The 23,600-nt window shown below is 36.2% G+C and overlaps 1 protein-coding gene across 3 annotated transcripts; it reads left to right on the plus strand.

Annotated features, from left to right (window-relative positions):
- The first annotated feature begins 80 nt into the window (after window positions 1-80).
- Window positions 81-23,308, plus strand: LOC111497683 (eIF-2-alpha kinase GCN2). Of its 3 annotated transcripts, XR_002720649.1 has the most exons (31): window positions 81-375; window positions 477-741; window positions 2,106-2,174; window positions 2,278-2,337; window positions 2,424-2,529; window positions 5,040-5,144; window positions 6,851-7,246; window positions 8,888-9,016; window positions 9,117-9,203; window positions 9,272-9,358; window positions 9,463-9,571; window positions 10,281-10,398; window positions 11,509-11,563; window positions 11,963-12,132; window positions 12,478-12,662; window positions 13,061-13,209; window positions 13,322-13,571; window positions 14,717-14,975; window positions 15,075-15,168; window positions 15,643-15,723; window positions 16,228-16,284; window positions 18,413-18,544; window positions 18,633-18,716; window positions 19,430-19,538; window positions 19,623-19,759; window positions 20,437-20,544; window positions 20,881-20,966; window positions 21,075-21,177; window positions 21,254-21,376; window positions 22,632-22,914; window positions 23,010-23,308. XR_002720649.1 is itself a non-coding variant. In XM_023148565.1 (30 exons), the coding sequence occupies exons 2-30, from the start codon at window positions 608-610 to the stop codon at window positions 22,740-22,742; spliced, it is 3,693 nt and encodes a 1,230-aa protein (XP_023004333.1). In that variant the 5' UTR covers window positions 81-375; window positions 477-607; the 3' UTR covers window positions 22,743-23,308. The 3 variants fall into 3 exon arrangements, 2 of the variants coding, with proteins under 2 accessions (XP_023004333.1, XP_023004335.1); XM_023148565.1 differs by having other exon boundaries at window positions 22,632-23,308; XM_023148567.1 differs by lacking the exons at window positions 81-375; window positions 477-741 and having other exon boundaries at window positions 2,420-2,529; window positions 22,632-23,308.
- The last annotated feature ends 292 nt before the right edge of the window (window positions 23,309-23,600 follow it).

The following is a 23,600-nucleotide window of genomic DNA, read 5'->3' on the forward strand; positions in this document are numbered from 1 at the left end:
ACTGTATTGCAAAAATAGACCAATTTTTATTAAAATTTAGAAAATTGTGTTTATTTAATTATCTTTTCCATTGTTTTTTTTTTTTACGCCGCCGATGGCCTTTGAAGACGCATGACTCGCGTGTGCCCACAACCCTCTGTTCATGAACGTGACGACAGAGACTTCCAGGGGAATCGAATTCAGACTTTGGAATTGTATCAGAGAATCAAAGTCAGCTGCTCCACCATCTCAGATTTGTCCAGAAAGCTCCGTTTGATTCCATTGTTTTTTACTTCAATTTGCTCTGACTGCTGTTACGCGCTGTTCTGCGTGTTTCGGCTGCTTCATTCACGAGTGTCTCAAAACGCCTCAGAGCTTCGGTTTTTCAATTTTGAGGTAATTTCCTTGCCTGGAATCAGCTGAAACGTTGTTTCAGATTGTTATTGCTATGTATTGAATGACTTTTGACTGTGTTTTTTCATTGAATGTTGGACTAGTTCCATGCGACTGCGAGAGAGTTCGATGTGAAGTGGAAGATGGATTCTTCGTGGTCACGAATATTTGGCGTCGTGAGGTTGTGAATGTGAGGTCGGGGGGTTGATTCTTTTTTTTTTGTTTGGCTTTGAAAATGGGGCATAGTTCGAAGAAGAAGCGGCGTGGTGGGGGAGGGGGTGGGAAGAGAAGCAAGGGAAGGACGCCACAGAAAGATCATTCGTTCAGTGGCGAAGAGGGCGAGCTTATCTCAGAAGAGCTCACTGCATTGTAAGTACTTGTAACTGATTGATTATTACTTTTTATAACCTTATTAAATTCAGTTCGTTCGAAACCAATCGTATATGATACATTACAACCGGTTGGATCCAATTTACATCTATTTGTTTGGCATTGAATTACCTCCCATATTCCATCATTTTGAACCTAAACTACAAGGCTCGTGTAGGGTAGAAAACAAAGTCTTTATCATCAATGGAGATAAAAAAGAGTAGGAAAAGGAATTCCTTTTAACCCCTACAAATGTATGTCGGATCATCAAACGATGGTCTGGTTGGTGGATGGATGCCTTGGAAGATCTGCTAACTATCCTTATGAACATCCATCTTTTTGGAAGATTAGATGTAATTATGGTTTTGGTCGAGGTCCAAAAGATTACAATAGGAAAGTATTGCTTTGCAAAGTTGACAAAAGTGCTACACACATTAAGTCCAACATCTTTTCTAGGTAGGAGGTGATTGCAATGGGTGCATAGTAGTAGTTGATATGTTGAGCAAATTCTATAAAACAGCTTTTTAGTTCTTCCTTTGGAAAAGTTGTAGTTCAAGAATGTCAAACTGCTCGTTCGATCCCTTTTCAAGGAGGAACTTAGTGGTCATGATTCTCTTTAAAGAACAAAAATCTTTCCAAGGTGGTGTGTGATGTGCAAGGAACCTCTTTAAGGTTATGCTGTTTTGTTTCTAGATTCGTTCTCTCCAACTCTTTGGAGGAAGCTTTAAGTTTTGTTTGGATGTCGATTTTGCAATGCAAGCAGCCTTGGGCTGTTCTTATGAAGTTGTCTCTATGATATTTCTCTCCTTCTTTCCTCTTCTTCTTCTTTTTTTAAGGGAATCCGTTATGACTAAAGAGATTTGTTATTCTTTTGGTTTTGTATTGATAGAGTAAGAAACTTATAATTTCATTGATCAATGGAGTGACCACAAAAGGTGGATTACAAAAAAGTTCACAAATTACAAAATAAAGTAGAAAGACTATGTTCTTTAAAAGGGTATAAACATTTACACCAATACAAATCATTAAAAATAATCAAATCCCTAAAGCTCTCACTGGTTGAACTTATCAATAAAATTCGTTTTTTTCATCCTTGAAATTTAAAAAGTTCCTAATTACCAAAGAGTTCTATAATTATTTGCTAGATCTTATTCTTTTGGATTCGAGCCTATTTTGTATAGTTAGTAGTTGTGGCTCCTTAATTTCGATTGTCTTTTTGTATGTTTTTCTTTTTGGTTTTCTTTTGTGTTTCTCAATGAAAGAAAAATGGTTTCTAGAGGTCAAGTATCCTCCACCAATGTGAAGCAGACGAAGTTTCAAAATAAAGAAAATGACAAATCAAAATCTACGATATTTTTTTTTAGGTGTGGGATATTTCAAGAAGACTGCAAAGTTGTCTCTGGCCCATCTCCTCAAGTTACCATCAAGCTTAGGTAAGTGTTATTTTCTACTATACCTATCATACCAATGAATTAAAATATTGTAGACGTGAGCTTTTTTTTTTTTTGTTTTTTTTTTTTTTCTTTTGGAAATCAGGCCATATTCAAATGACATGGGGTTTGAGGATCTAGATGTATCTGCTTTTCTTTCGGTGAAGTATGTTGTTTTCAATTTTTTTTGTTATTTTTTCCTTTTAGTTGAGTTGCCAAGTTATATCTGTATTTCTTCTTGTTATTAGTTAGATACTTGCCAGGATACCCATACAAATGTCCAAAGTTGCTTATAACCCCGGAGAAAGGTTTGGCAAAAGGTGACACTGAAAAGTTGCTTTCTCTACTTCATGAACAGGTACGGGCTAATCATTATTTGATGAAAAATGTACCTGTTTATTTTCTAATTTTTTTAAAACGTACTTATGTAGATGTGACATTTATTTCAATAATTGTACTAATCAAATTTTAAATACTCCCTCCTATTTTTTAAAAGGAAAACCATTAAATTTTTAATTGGTGATTATGAAAAATATTTAAGTAGTTATTATGGCAACAAACTTTTCTTTCCCTATTTAGGCCTAGGGTCCAATGTTTGGTCTGTAAGACTCTGTAGAAGTTTAGGAGGGACTTCTTATGGGAAGGAGTTGACGAGAGGAAGGGTTCTCATTTAGTGAGGTGGGACTCAATGACCAAGCCATTGGATTTTGGGGGATTAGGCATAGGTAATTTAAGGCCCTCGCTCTCTTGGCTAAATGGCTGTGGTGTTGTCCACATGATGAATTTGACACCTTATGACATAAGATCATTATGGGAATGCATGGGCCCATCCTTTTGAGTGATTCTCGGGCGGGGTTCTGAAAAGCAATCCTACAATTCCATGGAAATATATCTCCATTGGGTTCCTATGTTTATCTCAATTTGCTTAGTTTTCGGTTGGTGATAGGGCGGATATGTACTTTTGGGAGAACAAGTGATTGGGAAGTAGACTCCTCTGCTCTTTTATTTTCTTGATTATATCATCTATCTTCTCTGAGGAGGCATTTGGTGGCTTCTGTCATTCCTATATTTGGAGGTACATCATTTCTTTCTATTAGGTCATGTTGTCCTTTTTCTGATAGAGAAACAAGATATATTATAACTCTTTTATCCTTGATGATGTGGTTTTCTGCTAGCCTAGGGAAAGGGATATTCATCTTTGAGGTTTTAGCACTTTCAAAGGGTTTTCTGGCGGCGGTTCCTTTTACTATTATCTGGTGAATCCCTCCCCTTGTAGTTGCATGATTCTTTTCTCTTGGTGGGAGGTTAAAATTCCCATAAAGTTAAATTCTTTGTGCAGTAGGTCCTTCACGGAAGAATTAATAACTTGGATTGTGTTATGAGGGAATCACCTGTTCTAATAGGGTTGCAGTGTCGTATCCTCTGACTAAGTGTGACTGAGGATCTTAGCCACCTTTTGTAGAGTTGGGATTTTGGAGTTGCTTCTTTGAGGCATTCAATTTTCATTGAGGCCCATCTAAAGGATGTAATGTCTCATGGTCGAGGAGCTACTTCTCCATCCACTCTTTTGTGAAATGGAATGCCTTTTTGTTGCTTGCTAGAGTTTGCACGTATTTTATGGAACATTTGGATTGTAAGGAATAATAGGTGGAAGGTCCTCTATCTAATCAAGATGGTAGACCAAACGTTAACCCTCAGTCTTTATTAATTGATTATAGCAATACTGATTTGGTTGGAACTAATCTTTCTAATGGAATTATTCATTCTTCCAAAGATAATTCATCTTCTAAATCAGTATTTTCCCATGGTGTTTTTGGTTCTGATGATGATTCGCAAATTAGTTTGAGCAGCGTGGAAGTGGAATTTCAGCCGTATTGCAGGCTCATATGTAGCAGCCTTCGATACATTATTTCAGAATTCTGATAAGGAATGACTGTGTTTATCTGAAGCAGTGGAGAAAAAACAGGATACCAAACTAGATGATATTCCTATCTGTTGCTCTCAAGCCTCCGTAAATTTCTCCATCCATTAGGGCCATTGGCCTACGATTTCGAGAAATTTCCCCTTTGATCTCTCTGGGAAAGCCGTTGCCTTTAGTTTCCCCTCTTTTTCTCCTTTGCTTTTTAGATGTTCTGTTTGGGATGGATCAAGTGTTCACTTCTTGGAGGATTGTTGGTTGGGTGATTAACCCCTTTGTGGGTTGTTCCCACATTTATATCATATCTTAATTAAGAAGCTGCATTATGTGGCTTTACCTTCTTCTGATCCTTTCTCGTCAATATCTTTGGGCTTTCATCACGCTCTTTCTAATAGAGAGGTAATATACTTGGGGGGGATTTTCCCATTCTTCAGGATAAGCTTGGGATAAATTTGTGATTCATGGGAGAAGAAACTTTAGGTTTTGGACGCCTAATGCTTCAAGGGGCTTTTGTGTAGTTATTTTTTTTTTTCCCATTTGTTGGTTGTCCTTCCCCACCCCTTACAACCTTTGGTTTCTCCTTGCTCTCAAAGGTTAGAATCCCTAGGAAGGTGAGATTTTATGTATGGAAAATTTTACATGGGAGAGTCACACTTTGGACCGTGTTCAATGACATTCCTTTTTGGTGTTGTTCTCGCTGTGGCGTGTTCTTTGTAGGAGTTAGGAAGAGGATCTCCATCAGTCAGTATGGGATTGTCAATTTGCTTAGTCTTTGTGGGCGAGGTGTTTGCAGTCATTTGGGTATTGTTTTGACTTAGAATAGAGATTTTATGCAGTAGTGGGTATTGTTTTCTTTGCTGTTGTTCTTTGTTAATAGGTACACTTGAAATTTATGGTTTTCCATGTCTTTGAATCTTCATAACAAGATAAGAATTGTTTCCATTTTACAGGCAAGTTATAACGCTCGAGATGGAAGGATAATGATTTTCAATTTGGCCGAGGCTGCTCAGGAGTTCTTGTCAGAAATAGTAACTATAGGACAATCGAATGAATCAGTAAGATATTCTCAAACATCGATAAAAAAGGCTATACTTAAATCAATAATTTCTTTAAAATTCCACTTAAATAGTATCTTTTTCCTGATCATTGGATTTTAATAAATAATGCTGATAAGTGTTAAACTTCATTTGCGGTAACTTTTTTTTTTCTTCCCTTTATCCTTGTTCAACCCTCCCTGTCAGCCGCCATCACTTTCTGTTGTTAGTCATTGTCCCTTTGTTTGTTGCTTGTTGCCGTTCGCCAATAATTCCATCGCCAATCGCCAGTCGGTATTTTTTCAATACTTCTCTTCAGGCTGCATGTCAAGAGAAACAAAAAAAAGGAAAGAAAAGAAAAACGAAACAGATGTTTATGCAGGAGATGTAGCCTTTAATCCATCTTCTCCAACTGTGCGAAAGGACTCTTAAGGATATTATCTAGGAAGGATAGCGCACCTTGTCACATACTTTCAGAATATTAAGCTTAGTAATAACCCCTTCTATCATTCTACATCTCCACTCATATACAATAACTGTTAGGTGTAGGGTTAAAAATATTTTTGAATCTCTTCTTATGCATCTAATAGTTATAAAAATGGAAGCCACGTGTGTCAGCGAGAGGAAATAATTTCTCCCTATTTCTTAGGTTTGAAGGCACTTTAAAAGAAACTATGGACCTCTTCCAGGTGTTCTCTATCAAAGAGTTTTGTTGGGTTTTTGCTTCAGGATATTTATCTCATTTGGAATGTCTTTATATGCCCTTTGTAGACTACTTTTTGATTATTCATTTATTTCCATTTATTGCTCTCTTTTGTTTTACACTCCCTTTTGGAGTTTGTATCTTCGAGCATTAGTCTTGTCAATCACTAAATGAAATGTTTTGTTTCTTATTAAAAAAAAAAAAACGAAAAAGAAAAAAACTCAATAGGAGTTGGCTAATCCTCAACAGAATGCTCAGTTACTGAGCCACTGAATCTTCGAAACTTGTAGAAAACTAAAAAAATCTCTCAACCTTAAATACATTACCCTACCCAAAGAACCTCACCAGTAACCTAATAAACAGGAGCTAGTTGTCACGGTTATGCTCGTTCAGGGCGTGTTGCCCATGGCCGCATGCCCATGACAAGCCAAACCCTTGTCATGTCTTTTCATTCTAGTGTTTTTACTTTTGTAGTTTTAGGGCGTATGACGCCTAAAAAATATCATGTTTAGGCTTGCCAGACATGAAATGCCTCAGAATGTACTATAGGGGGATATGATTAGTTGTCAACTTCTCCCTACCCAAGGTTATATATTGTAAGCCGTTGTTATCTCTCTCTTGCTTGCTTATATAATGTCTCTTTCAAAAATCTCTCTCTGCTCTCGTTTTCTAAAACCTCTCTCTGCCCTCGTTTTCTAAAACCTCTCTCTGCCCTCGTTTTCTAAAACCTTCTTTTAAAACCGAGGCTAGAGGCTCGATCATACGTCGCTTGGCCGTAGGCGACACAAGAACAAATTGGCTTAGCTCACTTGTCGTTGGAAAGTGAGTGCCGCATAATCGCTAGTCCGCTGCCTTTAAAAGTGCGATTGTGTCACTAGTGTCACACTGTACCTTCTAGTGGAGGGGGTTACACGAAGATACTGGAGTGCTTATTTTATGAATATTCAAGTGCATTTTTTTATCTTTATTTTTTCTTCTTATGTTTTGATGTCTGCTGATGGTGATTTTCTACTTATTGTGCAAGGTTGGCTGTTCTAATACAGATAACAATTCTCAATTGCTTCCAGACAAAGTAACTTCAAACGAGAAAGGACCTTATGTTCATGGCTATATAGACCTCTTCAGTGGTTCTGGGGAGTTGTGGAGCTGGAGCTTTGACATGGATGAGAAGCCCTATTCTCAAGCCCAACCTCTTGCTGATAGCTTGAAACTAGGAACTGTCCAAGAAAAGAGCCTTGATAAAGTTCAAAACCTATTGACTAAGCAAAATTCAAAGCGAGGTGAATTATTGTCTCCTTCCTTTAATCTAGGTACCCTCGAGGAAGAAAGTGAAGATGAGAGTCATAGCATAACTTCATCTCATTCAAGAAGATCCTTAATTGTACAGAAGGCGGGAGATGTTACTGAAGATGAGAAGCAGGTAAGCATTGTTGGACGTGGTTCACTATACTAGATGTTTGTTGTGTCTTTTAAAATTGCGTACTTTACTGGTGCCTATGACAAATTTTTTATTTGGTCTTCCCCCCCCCCCAAAAAAAAAAACCTGTTCAGCGCCAACTTGCTCATGTCATTCTTATGCTGAGCTGACGTTTCACCAACATTGCAATTATATTCTTTCTTTTTTGTTTTTGAATTTTCATAGTTTCTTTTTTGTTGAGCTGACGTGAGGTTGGTAAAAGCTTTCGGTTCTTTCATGGAAGAAGTAGGGAAGTTTTATTTAATGTAGATTGTGTCCTTCATTGTGTGATGTGATCCCATCTAATATGTTTAAGATTTTGAAGAATAATAAAAAGGTTGGATGGTTCAAATCACATATCTTTATGTGTTCGATACATGTGGACATGGCACTTTGCTCAAAATTTTGTGCTCATGCTCCCTAAGTATCTTTTATTATTTTGTTTAGTGAGAAATCAAGCTTCATTGAGTAAAAAGAAAGAAAAACAAGGGCGTACAAAAAACAAGCCAAAAAAGGGGAGTCCTAGAACTAGCTATAGAAACAAATTCTAGTCCGACAAAACCAAATCAATATCATAATTACAAAAGTACTTGGTGATTGAAGCCCACAAACACGCATTAAATTTTGCCACCTCTCCACCTCCTTAAAAATTCTATTATGACGCTTAAGCCAAATACTTCACAGAATGGCAGAGAAGCTAGTATGGTGCTAGACTTTGCCTTTCTCATGAAAGATCGAGCTTAGAAGCACCTCCCCCACCATAGTCCACCAATCTCTATTCCAGTCAAACATAACCCAAACAACTTCAACCACCGTGGCCAAAGAGACTGATCAAACTGACAACCCCACAATAAGTGTTGGAGAGCCTCTGCCTTTCATATACCCAGAACACACCATTGTGGGAAAAACACCAAAGAAGAATGTTTCTGAACACGATTCAAAGTGTTGACTCTCCCATGTAAAAGTTGCCACATGATTCTTTTTACCTTCATATTTAATTTTCTAGAGCAAGGAGGAAGCGAAGTTTGTGCCATATGGCGAAAAAAAGAACTACAAGAGATGCCCCTCATAGTGTCCGGGTCCAAAATCCGAAGTCATTTCTCCCATGAATCACATGCTTATCCCAAGGAATAAAAAGAAAATTCACCATGTCTAACGCCTGCTATCAAAGTGGGGAAGCAGAAACCCAAATACAATGACAAGGATGGATCAGTGGAAGGGAAATTGGAAGCTATGTAGTGCAACTTCTTGCTCAAGATGTTATATAACTGTGGTAACGACTCACGGAGTTAGTTTATCACCCACCCAACAATCCTCTCAGAAGTTAACACTAAGACTTGACCCAACAGAACACCTAATGAAAGGAGAAAATGTGGGAAGACAGAGGCAATAGCTTCCTAAAGTATATTTATTATAGTCATCAAAGTGATTAAACCTTCATTTTAAAATGAATTAGAAACAACTAAGAGTAAGAAAAGATAAATAATTGACTTCTCATGCACACATTTTTTTCTTTGTAGATGTTGATGTATGGTTGATAGTTTATGTATGCTTAATGTGATTTTTGCATGTCGACCTCTGCATGAAGTCCTTATACTTGCACAGGATTCTATTATTGTAGACCATGCTGCTGAAGATGATGACCATGGATCTGAAAGTGAGCCTTCAGAGTGGTCCTTTGCTTCCATGAGTAAGGAACAAGAGTCCCAAACTACTGATAGGGATATAATGATGGTAGTTCTTTTATTGCTATCTTTGATTTTGTGCTGATATTCTATACTTTGTTTTTAACTTAAATCCCACGTGTCAATGGTTTTGAATTTTATTTTATTAGGTTCATCTGCTCCATCTTGCATGTGCCCCTAAAGGACCATTGGCTGATGCTCTACCAAAATTGGCGTCTGAACTTTACAACTCGGGGGTATGTCCAATAATTATTCCTCACCCGTGTCCTTTACCAATCCTTATCTTTATCTATTTGATCAACAGATCCTGTCAAAAGTGGCTCTGGATTTAGCCTCTAAACCGTCTTCCACGTTCCATAAAAAATTTGAGTCTGCTTTCCAGGAAGAGATGGTACTTCGTCATTCTTCATATTTTAATAACTTTCATGCTTCTGCCTCTCTGTTCTTTCTTGGAATTGCACTCTTACCCTTTTTTTCAATTTTTATTTTACTTAGAATGCTACTAGTTTCTCCGAGTTTTGGAATCCCTCTGATTTTGGTGGGCCAACATCTTCTCAACTGAGTTCTCGATATCTTAATGATTTTGAGGAGCTAAAGCCCCTTGGTAATGTGTTTTGGCGTTTTGCACATGTGCATGTTCCTTTTGTAATAATGTTGATGGTTTCTCTTCGATGTGTGGTTGTACCTTTAGTTTTTCTTAGAATATGACATGTTGAAGTTTATAAATTTCTGTTTATCCTTCTAAATTTTAATTTTCTGTAAAGCAACTTAATAAAGGGAATGGAGGATGTGTGTGTGTTGATGTGGACGACATGTTAATAACTTTTCTTTTAACAAGAAACAAATTTTCATTGATATAATGAAAAAAAGAACAACTGTTCAAGGGCTGCAAACTCGTGGAGGGAGTGAGAAAGAAAAAATACAAACAACAAACACAACCAAATAGAGATTAGTCATTAAAATAAATAAATATTTAAAGAACAAACAAAATACTTTTTCAAAAAATTTGTCTGCTGGGAATCTGCCACTCTCCTCTTGCAATTGAATGAAGCTATGAATAAGGTCTTCACCAAACATTGAAAACGTTAGCTATTTTAAATCTTCCGAAGAAAACCAAGAACCATCACCAACAATATTTTGTATATGGTAAAAGTTCTTTATTATAATCTCTTTTATAAGGTTTTTTCGATTGTTGGTGGATGAAACCATCATTTTTGGTGATTCATTGTTGTCAATTTTCTTCAATTTTAGTATGCACCTTTTTTCCTAATCAAGCCTGGTATTTTTCTTATTGGCTCTATTTTGAGTTACAGGTCATGGTGGTTTTGGACATGTAGTATTATGCAAAAACAAACTAGATGGACGACAATATGCTGTGAAAAAAATTCGCCTCAAGGACAAAATATTGCCTGTCGATGACCGCATCCTAAGGTATAACTGTTTCAAAATGTATAACAATGCTGGTTTATAAAATCACACAAAAGCGCTACTGTGTATTCATATTAAGGCTAAACACAATGTAAAAGAAACCCGAAACTTCACTTCATTTAGAAGTTAATCAAGGTTAATTACAAAAGTAGGGAATTAATTGCGATCTTATTAGTGCCTGAAGTCTCTTGACAAAGAAATTTATTGTTCAAGAAAAAAAATTATTACATTCATCAGGCCATTCAGTCTTTATCTACAAATACAGGGAAATTATCTCAGATCACAGGAACCAACCAAACAAACTCACAGTTTACGTGTTAGCTTCAAAGCCAGTTCCATTTAACTGTAGACGTACAATGGCTCAGATTTAGAGAATATACATCCGTCTTAAGTTTAGTTTCTTTATTGCATTTATTCTCCCTTTTATTTTAAAAAAATTAAAAGAGCTAACCAAAAACATTGATTAGACCATATAGTGTATAATAGGATGTTCAAGTTGTTGGATAGCTTGATGATGTTGAAGCTTATTTTTTTTAAAACTCTTCAAGTGCCAACTTCTTTTTTTTTTTTTTTTTTGGTTGCAAGTTGCAACATCTGTATCGATCATCCTGGAAACCTGGCTTTTCATATGTTGATCATCACTAGACCCACTTTCGTGGAAATCCAACTGCTGGGAATCTGCCACTCTCCTCTTGTACCTACGAGTAGGTAGTCTTCAGGTTAGCTGTGACGTAGTTATGCTCGCCTTAGTCATCCTGTCAGCCAACCTCTTCAGCTTTTAAAGTTGATGTCTGGGGAGGAGGGTGGGCTCATCATTGATGTTCTAGCTGATCTCTTTCTGAGCTTGTTAATTCTCATATAATTGTGAGGGAGGTGGCACCCAATGAAACAAATTGGTAACTCTACATTCTTAGATGTTGCGATAGGTAGACATAGGCTAGAGTGGTCTTCTCTTACTATGTTAAAGCTGTCCCCATCTTAGCTTGGAACTATATGAGGAAGAACCTTGCGCATTACTATTTTTATTTTTCTTTTCATATTTTATTCACAGCTTGATTTCCAAGTTTGATACTTATGAAGTATGCTTATGCTTTTATTTTGTTGGGGTATTAGGGAGGTGTCCACTCTTTCCCGTTTGCAACATCAACATGTTGTTCGATATTATCAGGTAATGGGCGTTCTAATAGTTTCTTTTCATAATACAAGAAGTGGCTTAAGACAATATTTAGTGCTTCTTCTTCGTTTTGAAATTCATTTTGCTTGCTTGGAGAGTATCACACCATTTGTAAATAATGTGTTTAATCTATTTGAAGAATTGTTTAGCATAAAAGGTATCTTTACATGGCATGCCATTGTGTGCTAGAGTACAGAGTTAAATACTAAATTATTAATGCCACAGGAGAATTTGATTTTTATTCTTCATTTATAGGCTAGAAAAGGTTTTCCATGATAAACTATGTACTTTACATCTTAATCAGTTGAAAGGGCATCCTCCCTAGAGTGATTTCTGAAGCAGAAAAAACCATCCAGTCATCAGATGTATAAAATTAGTATTTAAACCTTTCAGGCGTGGTCTGAAGCTGGTGTTTCTGATTCCTATGGAGAGGCCGCTTGGGGTTCCACGACTCCATTGAGTTCTACTTTCAGCTATAAAGGTGCAAGTGCAACAGATGCACTGGATCATGAGAATAAGCTGGAATCAACATATCTTTATATCCAAATGGAATATTGTCCCAGGTAGAATTTTTCTTAAATTTTTGCAACCTCTTCTTTTGCATCAACTATACAATGGACCTGGACCAGCAGTTTTTCTTTCAGAATATGTGGAGTTTTCAATTCAACTCATAATAAACTCAATATGATTGAGGCTCAAAAGGTTGACATAAAAGTAAATTTTGACCTACTTTACTTCATAAGTTTTGTTCTTTGGTGATTGAAGTCTCTTGCTTGCTTCATTTCTCTTGTTGTTACTGTACTTACTGTATAGTTAGTAAAAAACTATTTGTTGGATTATTCAAAATGGATTTTCTGGCATGAATTATTTATTCACACTATTGTGTCTCTCCTTTTTATTGTTTGAAGGACTCTTCGTCAGGATTTTGAATCATATACACATTTTGATAAAGAATTGGCATGGCATTTATTCCATCAAATAGTGGAAGGTCTGGCACATATACATGGACAAGGGATCATTCATCGGGATTTAACTCCAAGTAACATTTTCTTTGATGCCCGTAATGATATCAAAATCGGGGATTTTGGTCTTGGTATGATTTATATCCTTCATGCAATGTCAGCTTTCTACACATATTTTCTGATTGTGAGCTTTCACTTTCTTGTTGGAGTTTGTATTTTTAAGCATTAGTCTCTTTTCATTATATTAGTAAAAAGTTTGTCTCCTGTTCATTTTTTTTTTTTTTCCTGATTGCGACTTACTTTTTCCTCGTGAGACTCTTCTGTTAGAAAATTGACACGGCCCCATATGCATAAAGGCCTGCTTGGGACATATTCAGATTCTTGAGAAGACTTGTCATTCTTGTCTTTTGGGTGGGAAGTTGGAATTGTTGATGGTGAACAATAAAAAAGATATCATGTTGATTGGACAAATTTCAAAGTAAAATTAGACGCAGTTCCTAATTACTATCTTGCACCTGTTTTTTTGCAGCTAAGTTCTTAAAGCTGGAGCAATTAGATCAGGATGTAGGCGTTCCTCTAGATACAACTGGAGTTTCAATTGATGGTACTGGTCAAGTTGGGACCTACTTTTACACAGCACCTGAAATTGAACAAGGATGGCCAAAGATTGATGAAAAAGTAAGTTTCTTCTTGAGTTCACTTTGGATAGGGTTTGGCTTGAATCTGCTGGCAATTATATTTTCATGTAGCTGGGTCTTGTTGGGTGATATTGAGTCGTTGTGGATTACAGGCTGATATGTACAGCTTAGGGATTGTGTTTTTTGAGCTCTGGCACCCTTTTGGTACTGCGATGGAGAGGCACCTTGTTCTATCTGATTTGAAGCAGAAAGGAGAGCTTCCAACCACTTGGGTTGCTGAATTTCCTGAACAAGCATCCTTGTTACGACGTTTAATGTCGCAGAGTCCATCTGAGCGTCCTTCAGCCTTGGAACTCCTCCAGCATGCCTTTCCTCCAAGAATGGAGTATCAGTTGTTAGATAGTAAGTTGTTTATTATGCATTCTGAACTCTTTGGTGTATACTCAAGTATGACCTCAAATAGTTTACGATGAAAATTGATCAACTTGACAAGTTTAGGTTGGAGAATAATGATGTATCAACTTGATATTTTTTTAGCATTAGTCTCTTTTCACTATATCAATGAAAAGTTTTGTTTCTTGTTAAAAAAAGGACCTCAAATTAATTCAAGCCTAAAGCTAAAGGAGCCCTAAAAAATTTAGCTAAGGCTAACTCACATAGCAGCCTCTAACAATCTGTCTTTAGCAGTTTATAGCAGAGTTATCAGAACTTACTACTATCAGCATCCAACTCTTCTATGATTATGGATATGATTTTGGTCGTTCCCCAGCTTGTGCTAGGAAGCTTGAGGCATTGGGGTCGACAAAAAACGATGGTGGTTCATGGAGTTGTTGAGCAAAGAAACTGACTTAATTTAACTATTCATTTGGGACTTGAGAAGCTTACAACTTTTGTAATTCTTTCACATACAAAAGCAAGCTAATTTAGACTTGCAACAATTACAACAAATAAATATAAATAGGGAAAATATAAAAAATATAAACCAATATGCTACAAAAGGTATTATGCTAAAATTGTGGAGGGAAAATAATCAAAGAATTTTCGAAGACAAGTATCTTTCACTGCTTGATTGTTTTGACTATGCTAGGCTAATATCTTCTTCATGGCGTTCTCTCCATTCCTTTTGCTAATTTTTTGTTGTATGATATTCATTGAAATCGGCATGCTTTTAATTTCGTTTCTTGTTTTAAAAAAAAAGGTCTTTGACCTATTCGAGGTTTTAAAAAATTTATGGATCTATTGAACATAAAACTAAAAGATTAAGATCTTATTGGACTTAAAATTCAATTTTATATTTAATTGATTAGTTAATTTCTAAAAACGTGGAATAGGTCAACGATCTATTTGTCACAAAATTGATAGTTCGAGGAACAATTAGATATTTTTAAAGTTCAAGGATCTCCTTGATACTTTATAAAGTTCATGGACGAAATAGACACAAACCTGGACATTTAAGTGCTAAGCTTTGTAATTTAACCTAAAAGAAAAATAATGTACTTCTTTAGTTTCTTTTATTTGAATATTGATTGGTTTTCTTTCATGTCCAGATATTCTACGAACGATGAAAACATCTGAGGACTCAAGTATATACGATAGAGTTGTTAATGCTATCTTCAGTGAAGAGACATTAGTGATGAAAGATGACCAACTTGATTGTGGTACTGCCTCTATCCAGTACACAGATTTGGGCACTGAGGTTCGTGATCATGTTATTGACGTCACAAGGGAGTTGTTCAGGCTGCATTGTGCAAAGCATTTGGAAATAAGTCCCATGCATTTGTTAGATGGGTCTGCGCAAATCAATAGGTTTGATGGTTAATTTGAACTGCCAGTATTTTTTAAGGAAATTTTTAGCTTGCTTCTTACATGTTAGAGTTGGCTGATCTGTTCAAACTAATATTGAAGGAACACGGTCAAACTTTTGAGCCATGGTGGAGATATACTTGAGCTCTGTCATGAGCTGCGTTTACCTTTTCTTAATTGGCTCGTCTCCTGTCAGGTACTTCCTGCATCTTTTTGGTTTTTGTTTTTTGTTTGTTTTTAATTGCTCCTGAGTTGTATGCTATGAAACTACTTCCTTTAAGCCAAGTAGCTAATTTGTTTTTTTTTTCCCTAATGCAATTCTTATGGCTTTTGTTTCAATTCATGAGTGGTAATTAGTTAGTATTGAAATGAATTAGGTGCATAGCAACAACCTAATTCATTTCAGGTGTCTCATAATTAGTAATTTCAGATGAACATGTGAAAACTTGAAGAATAGATAAAATGGAGTGTCAGGTATCTCATAGTGAACGGAAATATTGTTCTGAAATTGACTCTGAGGATTGCATCATACTTCTCTATGTAACTAATATTTCTCTATGTAACTAACCATAGGGTCTGTATTGCTTTTTGCTTATTTTTCCCCCATGCGTCAGTTGTTTTTGTTAAACTTTTAAATGTACTTTTTTAAGTTGTTGATTTTCTGTTACAGAAATCTTCATTTAAACGGTATGATATAGCGTGTGTCTATCGAAGAGCAATTGGGCATTCACCTCCAAATCGATACCTTCAGGTACTATTTTACACGTCTTGTGTGTGTTTGGTAGTTAGTATTTTGATTTTGTTTTATTTATTAGTTAGAGATTTGTTTTCAGCTTTTTAGTGTTAGAATTATGTTTTTGGTAACAAATTAACCAAAAGGAGGCAATTTTTTTATTTATAGGAAACTGTGAGAAATATATATGAAACTAAATAAAAGGACAGCCTAATATATAAGATACACCTTTTTTCTTTTGAGTGTTGAAAATTGCCGATTGATTGAAAATTCTCACTACTAGCCGAGTCAATTGTGAAATTGCCGATGGGAATTACATATGTTGGATTTTAGCTTTCTTTGTCATAAAATCCTTAATTTCACGTCTTTATTGTGCTCCTGTCCTAGTCTTTTTGAAAGTTGGGTAGCTTCATGGTCTTGTTTTTTATGTTTTATTTCCGTGTCCATATCTATGCTTTTCTCAGTTAAATGTTCTATTTCTCTACTGTGGTTATATATACTTCGTTTTATCATCTCCAACAGGGTGATTTTGATATCATTGGAGGTACATCGGCTTTGACTGAGGCAGAGGTTATCAAGGTACACGGTCCGTTAGTTTAATACATTTGAGAACTGATTTGTTACTTTTTGATAAAACTAAATGGGCCGCATTCCGGCCTTCTTCTTTCCTTCCTTTCTCTCCTTCCTTTCTTCCTTTCTTAGTTATGTGTTTTTGGAAAGGTTAGCTGTAACAGCCCAAGCCCAAGCCCACCGCTAAGATATATTGTTCTCTTTGGGCTTTCCCTTTCGGGCTTCCCTTCCAAGTTTTTTTTAAACGCATCTGTTAGGGAGAGGTTTCCACACTCTTATACAAAATGTTTCATTCCCCTCCAACCAATGTGGGATTTCACAATTCACCCCCTTCGGGGCCCAGCGTCCTTGCTAACACTCGTTTCTCTCTCCAATCGATGTGAGATCTCACAATTCATCCCCCTTTGGGACCCAACATCCTTGCTAGCACACCGCCCGGTGTCCACCTCCCTTCAGGGCTTAGCGTCCTCGCTGGCACACCGCCCGATGTCTGGCTCTTATACCATTTTGTAACAGTCCAAGCCCACTGCTAGCAGAAGGGTTTTTTAAACGCGTCTGTTAGGGAGAGGTTTCCACACCCTTAAAAAAAATACTTCGTTCCCTTCTCCAACCGATGTGAGATCTCGCATTAGTAGTGCAACTTCATTCTTAATTCCCATTATTTTTGTTTGTAGCATGCATGTATTACTATTTTGTTAAAAGTAAGAAAATGAACTTTTCTTGTCTTCCCACACTGTTCTCTGGGTTTTATGTTTGGCTTGTATAGATGTTTTGTTGCATTACATATTTGTGCTTGGTGTCACAATCGCACTCTTATGGTAGCAGAAAAACGATTGTACGTGGCTTGTGCTTACCTAGCGAACAAGTTAGTTGTGTGAAAGTTGAATTTTGCAAACAATCTTGATGTGAGATCAAGCCTCGAGTCATGTTTGAGAGAAATATTTTAGAAAACGTGAGCAAGGAAGTGAGTTGAAGACAATTTGAAAGAAAGCAATGTTATAGGCTATAAACGAATAAGGAACAACCACAGCTTTAAAATAGTGTACTCAGGTTGCAACAACCACGACTTTGGTGAACGATCATACACCCCTGTATTGACATAATAAAAATAGTAAAAACCTAACTAGCATGAAAGTAAGAAAAAACAGTTTGGAATGAACATGTAGCCATGGACAACATGACCTGGACAAGCATGATTGAGTCATGCAAACAACAAATGTCCCAAGAAACAAATTTCCAAATGGAGCGAGAAAGTAAAAGAGAATAACACTAATTAAGGTATGAAAGAATACCAATTAATACAAATTGGGGTATGAGGATTGAATAGCTTCCAAACATTTAATCCACGTATCATGAAAGCATCATTTCAAAGCATGGGGTGTGGAGGAGGCTTCCACAACCGATGGTAGGTTTCTTGTTCTAAACTACGTATCCCAAGTGACTAAGGAGAGTTCTGTCCAAGAAGTCTATCAAGAATCTTATTATCAATGAAAACTTATTGAATACACGACTTCTCTATTTGTAGAGAAATGAAAGCAAACTAAAATCCTAAAGGGAAACTAAGAAGATTAATATGGATTTATCCTATTTTTCCTAATCCTACTACATCATCAAATGTTGTATGCTAATTTTTTAATAATAATTTGTTCATAATTTTATTGGAATAAGTTAGTTTGAGCTTCATAATGTTGATCACTTTACGGAAGATTTGAAGTTTTAATAAGAAACAAGAAGAAAGTTATTGTTAATCTCTCCTTTTGACACATCTAGATATGAAAAACATGAACTGTTGAAAAAAGAAAACGATATTGTATGATATAGTTGGAAGTTTTCCTTTTGGGCTTCTTTGTCAGTCCTTTACCAAAGAAATTATAGTTTTCCACGTTTAGGTAATTACGTTTGAATAACTACTTGTTCTTTCTCAGTCATTAACCATTTTTTCCGGACACTTATTTTTCTGTATTTTGTTTGTATGCGTTCTCTTGATTTTCCATATTAGATGAAGTTTAAATCCTTCTTCTTCTTCTTCTTCTTCCCTCTCACTATCTCATTTTTGCATTTTCACATCTGTTTACTAGCCTTTAAATATTCTTGTGTAGATGAACAAAATCCTCAACATTATTTGCTAATGTTTCAGGTGACTGTAGACGTTATTTCATATTTTTTTCATTCAGAATCTTGTGACATACACTTAAATCATGGAGATCTGTTGAATGCTATTTGGTCTTGGGTTGGTGTTAAGGCAGAACATAGACATAAAGTGGCGGAGGTAGCTTAATGATTTTATTTATTATAATTTCTAATTATTTTATTTTATTTTTTCATATGCCCTTGCTGAATTTCTCTTGTAAATGCAGCTGCTCTCTATGATGGTATCCTTACGTCCTCAGTCTTCTGAGAGGAAATCAAAATGGGTTGTGATAAGGCGCCAACTACTGCAGGTTTGCGTTCATTGTATGTCTTTTATTTTGAATATTTATTTACTTTCATAAAAAGGTAAATATTTTTAAAAAAGACTCCGAATAAATAAAATACATGGTATATCATGCTTGTCTAGGAAGGCTCCGAATAAATTTGTAAATGTAGATGATCGGTAGCTATGAAGGCTCCGAATGCATTTGTCAACGGTAGGTATGAAGGCTCCGAATAAATTTGTCAATGGTAGCTATGAAGGCTCCGAATGAATTCGACGACAACTACGAATGCTCTAATTAAATTTGAGATGATCAATAGCGATTAAGGCTTCACTGATTGAGTTAGAGTTTTGGTTCTAATCATATTTTCCAGAACTTAAAAGATCTGATACCACGTTGCAAGTCTGAATTAGCTTGACTTCTTATTTATGTTTTAGAGAATTACATATCCTGTTATGAGTAAATACTAGGTAACTAAATCTAAATAATAATCCTAGATACCATTTAACTAAATCTAAATAAATCCAACGAATATAATAATTCCTAGATATTGACAATTAAATCTAACTAGATATAGGGGAGTCAACTATTTCTCTTATTTAATGGGATTACAGTTACTAATGCTATAGACTAGACAAATATTTTTTTTCTTTTTGATCAAAGTTTTTTTCATTAGGTTCGTGAACATTTATGATGAACTTGTGTATATATTATATTTAAGAGAAATTATTCTACTACAGGAACTCAAATTAGCACAAGCTGTTGTAAATAGATTGCAGACTGTAGTTTTTAGGTTCTGTGGTGCAGTGGATCAGGCAGTTCCTAGATTGAGGGGAGCACTTCCAACAGGTATTGTTGTAACTGGTTGGTTATATTCCTACAGTTTCAGATAAAAAATGTATCCTTTTTAACCTCGCTAAGACTATAATGCAGACAAACCCATGCGTAGAGCACTTGTTGAGTTGTTAGACCTTTTCAACTACTTGAAAGTGTGGAGGCTTGAAGCAAATGTTTACATAGATGCCTTAATGTCACCAACAGAGGATTACCATCGAGATATTTTTTTTCAGGTATCAGGTTTCCCTTCCTTCCCACATGGAAAATGTGATGGTTGTCTTTGCAGTTCTATTTTGAAATCATATAAATGTGTGGTTGTATGTCCATATATATGTGTGCATATCTGTGATTGTATGTATATATTGGTTGAGTGTTGTTGCTATTGAGACCATGATTCTAAAATCTGTGATGTTTTAGACCTTCAACCCTCTAGGCCAAGAAATTATGAGACCATTTGTGTGATCCCACGTCGGAAGGAGAGGAAAATGAAGCATTCTTTATAAGGGTGTGGAAACCTCTCCCTAGCCGACACGTTTTAAAAACCTTGAAGGGGAAGCTTGAAAGGGAAAGCCCTAAGAGGACAATATCTGCTAGCGGTGGGCTTGGGCCGTTACAATTTGATTATGTGAAAATTTTAGTGCAAAAAGCCAATAACTGAGCTTGTCTTCTCAGCGAGATTATGTTTTTTTTTGCCTGAAATCTTTCTACCTGATTAGCTGAATCTCTTGTCTCAACGCGTCACTCTTATGCACTGAAGTATTAGTTACTACTCGCATGTTTGCTTTTCTAATTGGGCATGATTCATCCAAAGAAATCTAAATTTTATGTTCTCCAAGTGTATATGTGTAATACTCGAGCAGTATTTTGCTCTATTTTAGTGTCAGAAACTGAGTTGCAATTGCATGTCCAGGTATACTTAACAAAGGAAAATCATCCTGGTTCACATCCTGAAGGTACACTGGTTGCTATTGGTGGCCGCTATGACTATTTGCTGCAGCAAATGTGGAGCCGAGCATATGTGAGTTAATATTGACACAGAAGAAAAACTATGAGAATGAAATAGCCGAGTTACAGAAAAAGAATCCAAAAAAAAAAAAAAAAAACACTAACATACGGAGAGAAGTATTGGGCACATGGGATATATTATTATAGGTCCTGAACACAGACTTTCAACACTCTTTGTTTCTAACTTTAAATTTCATTGTCATCCGACGCACTTACGTTTCGACCTCTTATAATGTTATCGAAAGATTTGAGTCTTGTCTTCTTTTTGTCCAGAAATGCGTTTTAGTTTTGTTTACATTTGATCTTTAATGTTCAAATTTAAGATATGTTACTCGTTTTTCTTTGGTAGAAAACTACCCCTCCGGGTGGCGTTGGGACCAGCATTGCATTAGAGACTATGATTCAGCAAGCTGCTGTAGATTTGAAACCCATCCGGTGCACTTTATAGTCATTATATTACTTTGCCAAGTCTTTTATATCATGGTCGACTGAAACTTTTCAGCATTTTCTTTCACTTATTTTATTCCGTTATGAACTTTGCAGAAATGAGGGGAGCACCAGTTTCCTGGTTTGTTCGCGAGGAGGAGGTGGATTATTGTTAGAACGCATGGAACTTGTTGTGGAGCTATGGGAGGAGAAGATTAAGGTTAAGTATTGATATATTAGGATAATCTACGGTTTACTGAATTGTTACAGTTGAGAAGTGCTTTTTGTTTCATCAGGCTCAGCTTGTCCCTACACCTGATCCAAGCTTCACGGAGCAATATGAATATGCTAACGAGCATGACATAAAATGCCTTGTTATTATTACAGACTCTGGTGTATCAAATAGAGGTTCAGTAAGGGTAAGACTTCTATTCTAAACTCCAATATATATCTAAGCAGCATTTGGGTTTTAAAGCTAGAAAATTTAAATGATGGAAGATAACAGGCATCTAAGGTAAACTAGTTTTTCTTTCCTCCATTGTTTGATACTATAAAGATGTACCAAATCATGGAGAAATTGTTCGAGGAGACTACCACAAGTAGTTATTGTAACAGTTCAAGCCCACTACTAGCAGATATTGTCCTCTTGGGGTTTTCCCTTTCAGACTTTCCCTCAAGGTTTTTAAAACGTGTCTGCTAAGGAGAAGTTTCCACACCCTTATAAGGAATATTTCGTTCTCCTCTCCAATCGAGGTGGGATCTCACAATCCGTCCCTCTCCGGGGCCCAAAGTTCTCCCTGACACTCGTTCCTCTCTCCAATCGATGTAGAATCTCACAATCCACCTGCCTTCGAGGTCCAGTGTGCTCGTTGGCACACCGCCTGGTGTCCACCCCCTTCGGGGCTCAGCGTCCTCGCTGACACACTACCCAGTGTCTGGCTCCAATACCATTTGTAACAATTCAAACCCACCACTAGCAGATATTAACCCCTTTGGACTTTTTCTTTTGGGCTTCCCCTCGAGGTTTTTAAAACGCCTTTACTAGGGAGAGGTTTCCACACCCTTATAAAGTATGCTTCGTTCCCCTTTCCAACCGATGTGAGATCTCACAATATATCCCCCTTCGGAGTTCAACGTCCTCACTGGCACTCGTTCCTCTCCAATCGATGTGGATCTCACCGTCATAGTTTTGCACCATTGGAGAATGAGAGAGAAATTAGCACCATTGGAGAAATTGTAAAAGGTCCTCGATTTTATATCAAATGGTTATTAGAGAGAGAAGATTTTTGAATTCATATCCAACCGTCATTCTAAATCCTACCTCTAAATTCTAGCTTATAGAAGACTTGATAGCATGCCAACATTTGCCTATTTTTCTTTACTTGAGCTTACAAAACTGTAATCGGTGTCTACTCTAGGATGACACCATTTTGAAAGAATGTGGTGTGGTAAATTCATGGGGTTTAATCTAGAATCATCTTAATCATGAGTTTCTTTTTTAGAAATTTAGTGTTTAATCTTCATTACATTGTCATTAAGACGGAGGGTTAAGTTCAGGTTGATCTGGATAGCTATTTATAATGATCAAATGAACCATTTTTATGCAACTCAATTAGCTGTAATATCTATTGTTGCGCCAAGGCATTGTTCTTATAGATCACATTGCAAATTCAGGTTCGACATCTAGAACTCAAAAGGGAGAAAGAAGTTGAACGCACATCCATTGTCAAGTTTCTCCAGGAGGCAATGGCTAATCAGTTTAAAAAACCCCTCATTTGGAATTAGTGTTTTTCTTCACTAAATTACTTAGCTCGTCCTCGTCCCCGTCCTCGATGTTTTATTACTTATCAACACACCAGAGATGTCCTACCTCAAAATTTTCAACCGTGTCATTACCCTATTAAGAGTTATGATTCCACTCAGCTAGCTCGAAATGGAGAGAACATATCATATCTGGGTCCTTTGTTCTACCTCAAGTTTTACAACTGTCATTACCATATTAAGAGTTATAGTCCACACAACCAGCTCGAGGAGAGAATAGATCATGTCCAGGTCCTCTCCGCCATGCTCAATGAAGTCTTATACTTTCATTTCTTTCATGAACTCATATCAATAGAATCATCGGTGTTCGTCTCTGTTCTTAAAATGTTGGTGTAGAATCGAGTGAATACTAGATTTTAAACCATCCATTCGACAGAGTACATAGCTACACGGTTTTGGGGCTATACGTGCGTATAGATTGGCTTATAGTTGATGATCATTATACCATATATCTTCTTGTAAGTCTTTAGAAGAATTTGAGATAATATTGTGTATCAGTTGAGAACTTTGTAGATTTATACTCTTTTGTAAATAAAAGTGTATGTCTTTACTTAGTTTAGTAGTTTGTATCGATTTGAATATCTAATCTTTTATACACTTTTTAATCAATTTATTTTTAATTTTTTATATTTTTAAATATTAATAAAAATAAATATATGGTTCTTAATAAATTATAATTCATGAATATCTCTAGAACAATGGTAAATTGTAGATTAATTTATATAAAATGCTGAAGTAAATTTTTCTTCGACCAAAACAATATTTATTAAATGATGAACTCAACGTAAATAATTTATTTAAATTTTTGTTTATTCTTCTAAT

The sequence above is a fragment of the Cucurbita maxima genome, unplaced genomic scaffold (assembly GCF_002738345.1).
Source record: "Cucurbita maxima cultivar Rimu unplaced genomic scaffold, Cmax_1.0 Cma_Scf00024, whole genome shotgun sequence".
Lineage (NCBI taxonomy): Eukaryota > Viridiplantae > Streptophyta > Magnoliopsida > Cucurbitales > Cucurbitaceae > Cucurbita > Cucurbita maxima.

What these genes read in the sequence shown, in the direction of transcription:
- LOC111497683 (XM_023148565.1), top strand. Translation starts at nt 608, where the DNA reads ATGGGGCATAGTTCGAAGAAGAAGCGGCGTGGTGGGGGAGGGGGTGGG. An exon ending in TGAGGAGCTAAAGCCCCTTG is followed by an intron (nt 9,572 to 10,280) that starts GTAATGTGTTTT and finishes TTTGAGTTACAG; the next exon opens with GTCATGGTGGTTTTGGACAT. An exon ending in CAAATAGAGGTTCAGTAAGG is followed by an intron (nt 21,377 to 22,631) that starts GTAAGACTTCTA and finishes TTGCAAATTCAG; the next exon opens with GTTCGACATCTAGAACTCAA.